We start from the raw sequence: 13,801 nt of genomic DNA on the forward strand, positions 1-13,801 counted from the left end.
CAATCAAGATATGTGTTGACCTATAGCTTCCTGTGCCAACCGGAAGTGCCATAATTGGTGTCTCAGGGGCTGTTTCGAGGGGTTAAAAAAGTCTGATCTCTCCAAAATGTCTTATGTGTGACTAGGTAACCCTTCTGAACTGTAAATCAGTCATTTCTCCCAACAGATGTCAAAGAAAAGCTCCCTCACACACACACAGGAAGGATGGAGTGATAAAGTGCGGTGCTTAAAGACACAGAGAGCAGGAAATGGCATTACCATAATCCCTAGGCCGTGCCGAGGTCAACGAGATATCCCGCTTGACCGTAGCTCGCTCGGTCTAGGCGCAGCGACCATTAGAATAGTAGGCCCAAAATGAAGCCTGCCCCACAACGTCATTTGATTTTGGGAGAGAGTGAGAGAACCATTAGGGTGAGAAGAAAAATTCCACCACAGGAATGTTCCTAAGGTCCTCCCGATCCGTGCAAGCCTAACCTTGACCGCGTTGCATTAACCCTTAACCTCTTTGATCTCTAGGGGCGCTATTTCATTTTTGGATAAAAAACGTTCCCGTTTTAAGCGCGATATTTTGTCACGAAAAGATGCTCGACTATGCATATTCTTGACAGTTTTTGAAAGAAAACACTCTGAAGTTTCAGAATCTGCAAAGATATTGTCTGTAAGTGCCCCAGAACTCATTCTACAGGCGAAACCAAGATGATGCGTCAACCAGGAAATGAGCAGATTTCTGAAGCTCTGTTTTCCATTGTCTCCTTATATGGCTGTGATTGCGCAAGGAATGAGCCTACACTTTCTGTCGTTCTCCCAAGGCGTTAGCAGAATTGTGACGTATTTGTAGGCATATCATTGGAAGATTGACCATAAGAGACTACATTTTCCAAGTGTCCGCCTGGTGTCCCTGCGTCGAAATTGGAGCGTAAAGCCAGGTGCAATTATTTTTCCATTTGAGAGCAAGGAGAAACCAGGCTTCCAGAAAGGATATATCATTGAAGAGATATGTGGAAAAACACCTTGAGGATTGATTCTAAACCACGTTTGCCATGTTTCAGTCGATATTATGGAGTTAATTTGGAAAAAAGTTCGCGTTTTGAGGGCTGAATTTTCGTTTTTTTTTTTTTTTTTTGGTAGCCAAATGTGCTGTACAAAACTGAGCTATTTCTAATACACAAAGAATCTTTTTGGAAAAACTGAGCATCTGCTATCTAACTGAGAGTCTCCTCATTGAAAACATCAGAAGTTCTTCAAAGGTAAGTTATTTTATTTGAAGGCTTTACTTGTTTTTGTGATAGTTGCCTGCTAAATGCTACGCTAGCTAGCTACTGTTACACAAATGATTGTTTTCCTATGGTTGAAAAGCATATTTTGAAAATCTGAGATGACAGTGTTGTTAACAAAAGGCTAAGCTTGAGAGATAGCATATTTATTTCATTTCATTTGCGATTTTCATGAATAGTTAACGTTGCGTTATGGTAATGAGCTTAGGTCTATAAATAGAATCCCGGATCCGGGTTTGGTCGTCGCAACAGGTTAACAGTAAAACAGTGTTTTTTGATCTCACAGATTACAGTGTCATCTCTCCCCATAGGAATACATTGCCTGCACCCCTAATTTCAACCTGAAGTCTATATGGGTTATGAATGCCGTATGAACCTGTCTTCGGTACCAGTCCATCAGGCCACTATGAGGTCTACCTGTGTTGATTCTAAGCTTCCTGGAGCAACCGGAAGTGGTTAAAATCACCCTAAAAGTGTTTACCCATACCCTGCCTGCAGTTTGATAGACATAGTGCATTCAACCCTGTGTAAATCAGTCAGTTCTTAACGTAAGGACTTAAAACTCAGGATTCTGTAACAGCATACCCCAATGAGGATATGTGTTGATGTATAGCTTCCTGTGCCAACCGGAAGTGCCATAATTGGTGTCTCAGGGGCTGTTTCGAAGGGTTAAAAAAGTCAGATCTGTCCAAAACTTCATATATGTGATTAGGCAACCCCCATGAACTGTAAATCAGTCATTTTTCCCCAAAAAATTCAAAGGAAAAAAAAATCACACTAAAACACAACTTGGAAGGAGGGACGTATTGGGGTGCGTAGAGACAGACAGTGGCTGCAATAGTTAGCTTTGTTGGAGCTAAAAAAGAACCGTCAGACCTAGAGTTCCGAAACTTTAGAAACCTGTTCTAGACCTCCGGTCGATGGTGCGTGGTGAGTTACGTGGCTCTAGACGGTTCTCGGACCGAGAAACAGCCTCGTACATTTGCAATACCTTCAATTCATTTTGACCATCACGAAAATGACGATGTTTAGAAAAGTCTCAGAGATGCAAGGCTAGGTGCATTGAAACCGGCTCGGCCCATAGAGACGGACCCCAACGTTTCTGTCCGATAGCTCGTTCAAGGACCCCGTAGCAAGTCATGGAAAATAGTGGATTTTCAGCACCAATTAGGGTTTTTCTCGGACACCAAATGACCTATCGAGCCGAAACTTGGGATTCGGGGTCGCCTCAGCTAGGCCAACACATAACATAAGAAATGGACCCGCAGCTAGAACGTAACTACGTGTTTTATGTTTTTTTTATGGTTTGAACCGAAGGCGTTGTGAATTTTGGGCCAGCTCTGAAGTATGTAATAGTTGGCTACTAAACGAGTTGGAAAAAGTGGGTTTGGTGTCAGTTTGTATCAGTTTGGTGTCAGAATGATATCTAATTGACTGATGGACTCTTGTCCACTTGACTCTTGTACATTTGCAATATGTTTAAACAGGGAGGTACCATCACCAAAAGCAACATTCTGAAATCTACCCTAACGAGCGATTGAGATGAACCAGAATCACTGCAAAGCCATCCCGAGTTCATCGGGCCAGTCAATTTCACATTCCTGCAGGATTTTTATAGCATGACAAATTCGTGATGGTACCTGCCCATTGAAACATATTGCAAATGCACAGTGACTTTGAAAAAGTAAGGAAACATAAACAAATGGACATAATGAAATCAACATTTTTTTTATTTTTGGGTGACCAGTTGCACGTGCATTTGCAATATGATTCTATAGTGAAAAAACATCACCAAAAGCGACATTCTGAAATCAACCCAAACGAGCGATTGAGATGACCCAGAATCACTGCAAAGCCATCCCGAGTTCATCGGGCCAGTCAATTTCACATTCCTGCAGGATTTTTATAGCATGACCAATTCGTGATGGTACCTGCCCATTAAAACATATTGCAAATGCACAGTGACTTTGAAAAAGTAAGGAAACATAAACAAATGGACATAATGAAATCAAAAATGTTTTATTTTTGGGTGACCAGTTGCACGTGCATTTGCAATATGATTCTATAGTGAAAAAACATCACCAAAAGCGACATTCTGAAATCAACCCTAACGAGCGATTGAGATGAACCAGAATCACTGCAAAGCCATCCCGAGTTCATCGGGCCAGTCAATTTCACATTCCTGCAGGATTTTTATAGCATGACAAATTCGTGATGGTACCTGCCCATTAAAACATATTGCAAATGCACAGTGACTTTGAAAAAGTAAGGACACATAAACAAAAAAAATAATAAATAATGTTTTTGGGGTTACCAGTTGCACATTTCAGATCACCAGTTGCACATTTCAGATCACCAGTTGCACGGAGGAAAATCGTTACTTTTGACTTTGACTTTTGACTTCCTATGACATCATATTGCAAATGGACAAATCATATTCCTTATGCACAAGTAAAAAAATAAAAATATGATAATAACATTTTACAAAAGTATATTCATACACTTCTTACACATGATTAATTGTCTTAAAATCGAAACAATTTTGAAAAACGGTCCAGAAAGCACTTTTTTTAGTTTTTAAAGTTTTGAAAAAAATCAAATTTTCGACTTTTGACATCCTATTAAATCATATTCCAAATGGACAAAACATATGCCTTATGCACAAGTAAAAAAAAAAAAAAAAAAATTATGATAATAAAATACGAATAAAGTATGTTGATACAGTTCTTATACGTGTGTAATTGACACAAAATTCGAAAGAATTTTGAAAAACGGTCCAGAAAGCACTTTTTTAAGGATGTGTGAAGTTTTTTACCAAATTTTGACATTTTTGACTTTTGACTTTTGACTTCCTATGAAATCATATTGCAAATGGACAAAACATATGCCTTATGCGCATGTAATTAAAAAAATAAAAATATGATAACAAAATTGGACAGAAGTATATTCATACAGTTCTTACACATGTGTAATTGACAAAAAAATCGAAAGAATTTCGAAAAAAGGCCCAGAAAGCACTTTTTTAAGGGGTGAAAAGTTTTTGAAAAAAAATTCCTTTTTTCAAAATTTTGCATTTGGATGTTGACTTGGGTTGCATTTCCAATATGAAAAACCCAGGTGGAGCGCACTCGCCCCCTGTTGGATTTTTGAAGTGTTACAATTGGCAATTGCCATATGGCATTTGCCATATACTTAGCACGAATCAACGCCACTTTGGGTGGTATTGGACATCGTGTATATGGTTTGTCCAATGCCAATATCTTGCCATTCATTTTTGTCCAATTCAGGGGGGTATTCCCTTACTCCTCTACAGCGCTGCCGGAGCCTCCCGCCTGTTTAGCGCAGCCAGAGCTTTTCTCCTCTCCTGCGCTGCTGAAGTCTCCCGCCTGTTTAGCGCAGCCAGAGCCCTTCTCGTCTCCTGCGCTGCCGGAGTCTCCCGCTTGTTTAGCGCAGCCAGAGCCTTTCTCCTCTCCTGCGCTGCCGGAGTCTCCCGCCTGTTCAGCGCAGCCAGAGCTGCCAGCCTGCATGGAGCAGCCAGAGCTGCCAGCCTGCATGGAGCAGCCAGAGCTGCCAGCCTGCATGGAGAAGCCAGAGCTGCCAGCCTGCATGGAGAAGCCAGAGCTGCCAGCCTGCATGGAGAAGCCAGAGCTGCCAGCCTGCATGGAGAAGCCAGAGCTGCCAGCCTGCATGGAGAAGCCAGAGCTGCCAGCCTGCATGGAGAAGCCAGAGCTGCCAGCCTGCATGGAGCAGCCAGAGCTGTCAGTCTGCATGGAGCAGCCAGAGCTGTCAGTCTGCATGAAGCAGCCAGAGCTGTCAGTCTGCATGGAGCAGCCAGAGCTGTCAGTCTGCATGGAGCAGCCAGAGCTGTCAGTCTGCATGGAGCAGCCAGAGATGTCAGTCTGCATGGAGCAGCCAGAGCTGTCAGTCTGCATGGAGCAGCCAGAGCTGTCAGTCTGCATGGAGCAGCCAGAGCTGTCAGTCTGCATGGAGCAGCCAGAGATGTCAGTCTGCATGGAGCAGCCTGAGATGTCAGTCTGCATGAAGCAGCCCGAGCTGCCAGTCTGCAAGGAGCTGCCAGTCTGCAAGGAGCTGCCATTCTGCACGGAGCCGCCAGAGCTGCCAGTCTGTAAGAAGCCGCCAGAGCTGTCAGCCTACATGGAGCAGCCAGAGCCGCCAGTCAGCATGGAGCAGCCAGAGCCGCCAGACAGTATGGAGCAGCCAGATCTTTCAGTCTGCCAGGATCCGCCAGTCAGCCAGACTCTTCCAGATCTGCCAGTCAGCCAGACTCTTCCAGATCCGCCAGTCAGCCAGACTCTTCCAGATCCGCCAGTCAGCCAGACTCTTCCAGATCTGCCAGTCAGCCAGACTCTTCCAGATCCGCCAGTCAGCCAGACTCTTCCAGATCCGCCAGTCAGCCAGACTCTTCCAGATCCGCCAGTCAGCCAGACTCTTCCAGATCTGCCAGTCAGCCAGACTCTTCCGGGTCAGCCAGACTCTTCAGGGTCAGCCAGACTCTTCCGGATCTGCAAGTCGGCCAGACTCTTCCGGATCTGCCAGTCAACCAGGCTCTTCCGGATCTGCAAGTCGGCCAGACTCTTCCGGATCTGCCAGTCAACCAGGCTCTTCCGGATCTGCCAGTCAACCAGGCTCTTCCGGATCTGCCAGTCAACCAGGCTCTTCCGGATCTGCCAGTCAACCAGACTTTTCCGGATCCGCCAGTCAGCCGGGATATGCCAGAACTGCCAGTCGGTCCGGATCTGCCAGTCAACCAGGCTCTTCCGGATCTGCCAGTCAACCAGGCTCTTCCGGATCCGCCAGTCAACCAGGCTCTTCCGGATCTGACAGTCAACCAGACTTTTCCAGATCCGCCAGTCAGCCGGGATATGCCAGAACTGCCAGTCGGTCCGGATCTGCAAGTCGTCCAGGATCCGCCAGTCGGCCAGGATCCGCCAGTCGGCCAGGATCCGCCAGATCCGCCAGTCAGCCAGGATCTACCAGTCAGCCAGGATCTGCTAAAACCACCAGCCAGCCAGGATCTGGTAGATCTACCTACCTGCCTGAGCTTTCTCTCACTCCTGAGCTTTCTCTCACTCCCGAGCTTTCTCTCACTCCCGAGCTTTCTCTCACTCCCGAGCTTTCTCTCACTCCCGAGCTTTCTCTCACTCCCGAGCTTTCTCTCACTCCCGAGCTTCCCCTCAGTCCCGAGCTGCCTCAGTCCCGAGCTGTCCTTCAGTCCCGATCTGCTCCTCAGTCCAGTGGGTTTCTGGGTGAGGACTACTAGGCCATGGTCGGCGGCGAGGGTGGACTATCCAGGGACGCGAGGAGAGGGGACTAAGACATTGACTGAGTGGGTTCCACGTCCCGCGCCAGAGCCGCCACCATGGACAGACGCCCACCCGGACCCTCCCTATTGTTTTGAGGTGCGTTCGGGAGTCCGCACCTTAGGGGGGGGGGGATTCTGTCACGCCCTGGTCTAAGTATTTTGTGTTTTTCTTCATGTATTGGGTCAGGCCAGGGTGTGGCATCGGGTTTTTTGTATTGTGGTGTGTTTTGTCCTGGGGTTCTGGTGTGTATGTATTGGGATTGTAGCTAGTGGGGTTATCTAGCAAAGTCTATGGCTGTCTGGAGTGGTTCTCAATCAGAGGCAGGTGTTTATCGTTGTCTCTGATTGGGAACCATATTTAGGCAGCCATATTCTTTGAGTTTGTTGTGGGTGATTGTCCTGAGTGTCTTGATGTCCTTGTTTGATGTTAGTTGACACAAGTATAGGCTGTTTTCGTTTCGTTTATTGTTTTGTAGTGTTCGTGTTTAGTTGTGTTTACGTTTGTTTAAATAAACATGGATCGCAATCGACACGCTGCAGTTTGGTCCGACTCTCCTTCACTATATGAAAGCCGTTACACGTTATATCAAAGATGTTGCTCTTGCTGCGTGTGATTCCTTGATTCACCTCTACACAGACGACACCATTCTGTATACATCTGGCCCTTCTTTGGACACTGTGTTAACAAACCTCCAAACAAGCTTCAATGCCATACTCCTTCCGTGGCCTCCAACTGCTTTGAAATGCTAGTAAAACTAAATGCATGCTCTTCAACCAATTGCTGCCTGCCCGACTAGCATCACTACTCTGGACGGTTCTGACTTAGAATATGTGGACAACTACAAATACCTAGGCACAGCAGCTTCTCTTCAACCTCAGGAGGCTGAAGAAATTCGTCTTGTCACCAAAAACACACAAACCTTTACAGATGCACAATCGCGAGCATCCTGTCGGGCTGTATCACTGCCTGGTACGGCAACTGCTCCGCCCATAACCGTAAGGCTCTCCAGAGGGTAGTGAAGTCTGCACAACGCATCACCGGGGGCAAATTACCTGCCCTCCAGGACACCTACACCACCCGATGTCACAGGAAGGCCAAAAAGATCATCAAGAACAACAACCACCCGAGCCACTGCCTGTTCTCCCCGCTATCATCCAGAAGGCGAGGTCAGTACAGGTGCATCAAAGCTGGGACCGAGAGGCTGAAAAACAGCTTTTATCTCAAGGCCATCAGACTGTTAAACAGCCATCACTAACATTGAGTGGCTGCTGCCAACATACTGACTCAAATCTCTAGCCACTTTAATAATAAAAAATTGGATGTAGTAAATGTATCACTAGCCACTTTAAACAATGCCACTTTATATAATGTTTACTTACCCTACATTTCTCATCTTATGTATATACTGTACTCTATACCATCTACTGCATCCGGCTTACGCTGTTCGGCCATCGCTCATCCATATATTTTTATGTACATATTCTTCTTCATTCCTTCACACTTCTGTGTGAAAGGTAGTTGTTGTGAAATTGTTAGGTAAGATTACTTGTTAGATATTACTGCATGGTCGGAACTAGAAGCACAAGCATTTCGCTACACTCACATTAACATCTTCTAACCAATTTTATTTTATTTTATTTGTCTGGCTAGACTGTAAACTCTCCTTCCAGACTCATATTAATAAGCATCTCCAATTAAATCTAGAATCGGCTTCCTATTTTGCAACAAAGCCTACTTCACTCACGCTGCCAAACAAATTTTGGAAAAAGTCATGGGGTGTGAATACTTACTAAAGGCACTGTAGATTCGAGAGCGTAGCAGATTTGTAAAACCAAAATATATTGGAGGAGGAATGGCTGTTAATCAAGTTGTGTGTAATTCATAACAGGGTGCGATTTAATTTTACCATGCCCGTACAGGCTCTCTTTGATTGGCTGGTGCCACTGAGGGACGGTCACAGGAAGTTCTCCCTGTCCCAACTCAATAGGTTGAAGGCAAGTGGAATATCTTCCTCTCTTTATTGATGTGGTTATTACAAAGTATTGTTTTAAAGCAGACATCTCAAAGCAAATTTGTGTAGGGGGCCATTTCTGTGAAGAAAAATACTTACAGAAAATGTCAAGGTGTAGACCATTGTCGAAAAAACAACGAAGGGATAGTGAATGTAGAAATTAATGTAAAGAGTTTAAATCAAATGTAGGGTTTATTGTAGGGTTTAAAACGAATAGCAGCTGACAAATGGGCCGTGGGGGGACATGTTTAAAGGGCTCATTCTTTTTGTTGGGGGGGGGGGTTTTCTCATTCTTGCAGATGATTGTTTGCCTTGTGATGTGTTTGTAGAGACTGGGTTTAGCGAAACCAGAAACCCTGAAACCAGAGGAGATATACCGATTTATCCGTTTGGACATTGATCCAGAGACCAAGACGGTATGTCACTTATGAGGTGGAGCCTGGTCCCAGATCTGTTTATATTGTCTTGACAACTCCTATTGTTTGAGAATTTGCGTGACAATGATGATAGGAGTTGACAAGAACACACAAACAGATCTGGGACCAGGCTACATGAGGAGTACTAATGATTCCCTCATAAACATCCATTCACAAGTATTCTTCCTTCAGCGACTGTATACCGTGACATTTTGAATGTAACACACAGAGATACTGAATGTCTCTTAAAACAACTGTGAATAAGCATGCTTGACTAAAGATCAATGGATTCGGAGATAAGCTAGAAAAAAATGTGTTTAACCAGATACAATACTATTTCACAGTAAACAAATTGACAACAGAATTTCGGCACGCATACAGGGAAGGACACTCAACAAGCAAGGCACTTAACAAGCACGGCACACAAATGACTGACGATTGGCTGAGAGAAATTGATGATGAAATTATTGTTGAGGCTGTTGTTAGACTTCATTGCAGCTTTTTACATTATCAAGCATAGTCTGCTGCATGAAAAACATATGTGTGATGGCTTTACACCCCCTGCTATAATGTGGATAAAGAGTTACTTGTCTAACAGAACACAGAGGGTGTACTTTAATGGAAGCCTCTCAAACATAATCCAGATAGAATCAGGAATTCCCCAGGGTAACTGTTTAGGCCCTTTGCTTTTTTCAATCTTTACTAACGACATGCCACTGGCTTGGAGTAAGGCCAGAGTGTCTATGTGGATGACTCAACACTTTACACATCAGCTAATACAGTGACTGAAATGACTGCAACACTTAACAAAGAGCTGCAGTTAGTTTCGGAATGGTTAGCAAGCAATAAGTTAGTTCTTAGTATTTCTAAAACTAAAAGCAATGTATTTGGGACAAATCATTCACTAAATCCTAAACCTCAACTACATCTCATAATGATTGTGGAAATTGAGCAATATGAGGTGAACTGCTTGGAGTAAACCTGGATTGTAAACTGTCATGGTCAAAACATATTGATACAACAGTAGCTAAGATGGGGAGAAGTCTGTCCATAGTAAAGCGCTGCTCTGCCTTCTTAACAACACTATCAACAAGGCAGGTCCTACAGGCCCTGGATTTGTCGCACCTAGACTACTGTTCAGTAGTGTGGTCAGATGGAAAGTGGAAGAGAGATTGACTTCCTCATTACTTGTTTTTGTAAGAGGTGTTGACAAACTGAAGGTACTGAGCTTTCTGTTTAAAATACTAGCATACAGCTCGGAGACCCATTCATACCCCACAAGAAATGCAACCAGAGGTCTCTTCACAGTCCCCAAGTTCAGATCAGACTATGGGAGGAGCACACTACTACATAGAGCCATGACAACATGGAACTCTATTCCACATCAGGTAACTGATGCAAGCAGTAGAATCAGAATTAAATAGCAGATAAAAATACACTATATGGAACAGTGGGGACTGTGAAGAAACACAAACATTGGCACAGACACATGATAACATATGCTTGATAACATACTCACTATACACACACATGATAACATGCTCACTATACACACACGTACACATGGATTTTGCGTTATAGATATGTGGTAGTGGAGTATGGGCCTGACGGCACACACTTGTGTGTGAATTCTGTAATGAATGTATTGTTTTTAGAATTGTATATATTCCTTCATTTGGCTGGACCCCGGGAAGAGTAGCTGCTGCCATGGCAGGTAATGGGGATCCATAATAAATACAAATACCTTACCTCTCTGCAGGTAGTAGGCCAATAGGTATATTTGTAAGGTTCTATCTAATAAACTCGTTCCAAACACCTTCCAAACAGCTGAGTGGATATGTGGCCAGTGAGATGATGGCGGTGTTGGCCCTCAGTACCAGTCTGGGAGACATGACGCGCCGCTTGGCCAGGATGGTGGTGGCCTACAGCCGCAAGGGGAAGCCTGTCACAACAGAGGACCTGGTCAGAGAGTGTGTGTGTGTGTGTGTGTGTGTATTTGAAAAGAAGAGAAAGAGTTTACGATATGCGTTAGCAAGTGTGCAAATATTGATTTGCGGACGAACGTGTGTCCACTTATGGCGCTTGTTCTATATCATTTCCAATCATGGTGTGCAACAGGAGCGAGTGCTATTCTTATTGTTTCTGAGTGAATAACATGTTATTAGAGTCTCTTGCTGTGTTCATCCAACAGGGTATTAGTGGAGTGCTGGCCACATTGATGAGAGATGCTGTGAAGCCCAGTCTAATGCAGACCATGGAGGTAAGAGACCCAGAGACCCAGACCGTTTTAGGAGATTAATATTTCGTATTAGACCCTTAAGCCTTTTGTTTGTGTGTGTGTGTGTGTGTGTGTGTGTGTGTGCACCCCAATGGTGGAACAAGCTTTCCCTTAATGTCAGGACAGTGGAGTCCCTCTGAAAACATCTGAATCCCTACCTCTTTAAAGAGTATCGTAGTACAGTACTTTACACTCGTACCCATATACAGGTTCAAAATGACAGATTTGGGCAATGATAAATGGCTAAATTGGAATGCAGTGGCTATACAGTAACATGCTATAGATGACATCAGAGCTTTGGCTTTACTTTGGGCCCCCCTACTTGGGCTCCCGAGTGGCGCAGCGGTCTAAGGCACTGTATCTCAGTGCTAGAGGAGTCACTAGAGACACCCTGGTTTGAATCCAGGCTCTATCACAACCAGCCGTGATTGGGAGTCCCATATGGCGCAATTGGACCAGCGCCATCCGGGTTTGGATGGTGTAGGACATCATTGTAAATAAGAATTTGTTCTTACCTGACTTGCCTGGTTAAATAAAGGTAAAACATTTAATAAAATACTCATTCCAGGGTTTTTCTTTATTTGGATTATCTTCTACATTGTACAATAATAGTGAAGACATCTAAACTATGAAATAGTGTTAAACAAATCAAAATATATTTTATATTTGAGATTATTTAAGGTAGCCACCCTTTGCCTTGATTACAGCTTTGCACACTCCTGGCATTCTCTCAACCTGCTTCATAGTCATCTGGAATGCATTTCAATGAACAGGTGTGCCTTTTTAAAAGTTAATTTGTGAAATGTCTTTCCTTCTTAATGCATTTGAGCCATTCAGCTGTGTTGTGACAAGGTAGGGGTGATATATAGAAGATGACCCTATTTGATAAAAGACCACGTCCATATTATGGCAAGAACAGCTCAAATATGCAAAGAGAAACAACAGTCCATCATTACTTTAAGACATGAAGGTCAGTCAATGTGGAAAATTTCAAGAACTTTGAAAGTTTCTTCAAGTGCAGTTGCAAAAAGCATCAAGCTCAATGATGAAACTGGCTCTCATGAGGACCGCCACAGGAAAGGAAGACGCAGAGTTAACTCTAATGAGTTCATTAGAGTTACCGGCCTCAGAAATTGCAGCCCAAATAAATGCTTTGCAGAGTTCAAGTAACAGGCACATCTCAACATCAGCTGTTCAGAGGAGACTGCGTGAACCAGGCCTTCTCATGGTTGAATTACTGCAAAGAAACCACTACTGAAGAACACCAATAAGAAGAGACTTGCTTGGGCCAAGAAACATGAACAATGTACATTAGATCGGTGGAAATCTGTCCTTTGGTCTGATGAGTCCAACCGCCGTGTCTTTAGAGTTACCGGCCTCAGAAATTGCAGCCCAAATAAATGCTTTGCAGAGTTCAAGTAACAGGCACATCTCAACATCAGCTGTTCAGAGGAGACTGCGTGAACCAGGCCTTCTCATGGTTGAATTACTGCAAAGAAACCACTACTGAAGAACACCAATAAGAAGAGACTTGCTTGGGCCAAGAAACATGAACAATGTACATTAGATCGGTGGAAATCTGTCCTTTGGTCTGATGAGTCCAACCGCCGTGTCTTTGTGAGACGCAGAGTAGGTGAATGGATGATCTCCGCATGTATATTTCCCACTGTGAAGCATGGAGGATGAGGTGTTATGGTGTGGGGCTGCTGGTGACACTGTCAGTGATTTATTTAGAATTCAAGGCACACTTAACCAGCATGGTTACCACAGCATTCTACAGCAATACGCCATCTCATCTGGTTTGGGCTTAGTGGGACTATCATTTTTTTTCAACAGGACAATGACTCAACATACCTCCAGGCTGTGTAAGGGCTATTTGACCAAGAAGGAGAGTGATGGAGCGTTGCATCAGATGATCTGGCCTCCACAATACCACAATACCCAACGTCAACCCAATTGAGATGGTTTGGGATGAGTTGGATGAGTTGGACTGCAGAGTGAAGGAAAAGCAGCCGACAAGTGCTCAGCATATGTGGGAACTCCTTCAAGATTGTTGGAAAAGCATTCCAGGTGAAGCTGGTTGAGAGAATGCCAAGCGTGTGCAAAGCTGTCACCAAGGCAAAATGTGTCTACTTTGAAAAATCCCAAATATAAATATATATTGATTTGTTTAACACTTTTTAATTCCATCTGTGTTATTCCACAGTTGTGATGTCTTCACTATTATTCTACAATGTAGAAAATAGTACAAATAAAGAAACCCTTGAATGAGTAGGTGTGTCACAACGTTTGACTGGTACTGTATACATCCACCAAGCAACTATATGTTTATATTGACAAGCACGTAGGACACAGACAAAGGAAGGGGGAGGATAGAGGGAGCGACAGAGGAAAGGATAGAGGGAGAGAATACAGCCATGAGGCCCAGATAACAATTGCTTCATAAATTCTTAATAAAAGTTGTTGTTGCTAAATGATTGAGGGTTAGGTTCTGTGTC

General features: G+C 43.9%; 1 protein-coding gene across 3 annotated transcripts in view; it reads left to right on the forward strand.

The window, feature by feature from the left end:
- Positions 1–13,801, forward strand: part of LOC139406941 (C-1-tetrahydrofolate synthase, cytoplasmic-like) — a 57,365-nt gene that overhangs the window by 27,369 nt on the left and 16,195 nt on the right. For all 3 annotated transcript variants that reach the window (XM_071150120.1, XM_071150121.1, XM_071150122.1), the window contains 4 exons: positions 8,518–8,592; positions 8,939–9,025; positions 10,853–10,987; positions 11,217–11,285. In XM_071150120.1, the coding sequence (XP_071006221.1) occupies positions 8,518–8,592; positions 8,939–9,025; positions 10,853–10,987; positions 11,217–11,285 (366 nt within the window). The remainder of the gene's footprint in view (positions 1–8,517; positions 8,593–8,938; positions 9,026–10,852; positions 10,988–11,216; positions 11,286–13,801) is intronic.

This window comes from Oncorhynchus clarkii, chromosome 4, assembly GCF_045791955.1.
Source record: "Oncorhynchus clarkii lewisi isolate Uvic-CL-2024 chromosome 4, UVic_Ocla_1.0, whole genome shotgun sequence".
NCBI lineage: Eukaryota > Metazoa > Chordata > Actinopteri > Salmoniformes > Salmonidae > Oncorhynchus > Oncorhynchus clarkii.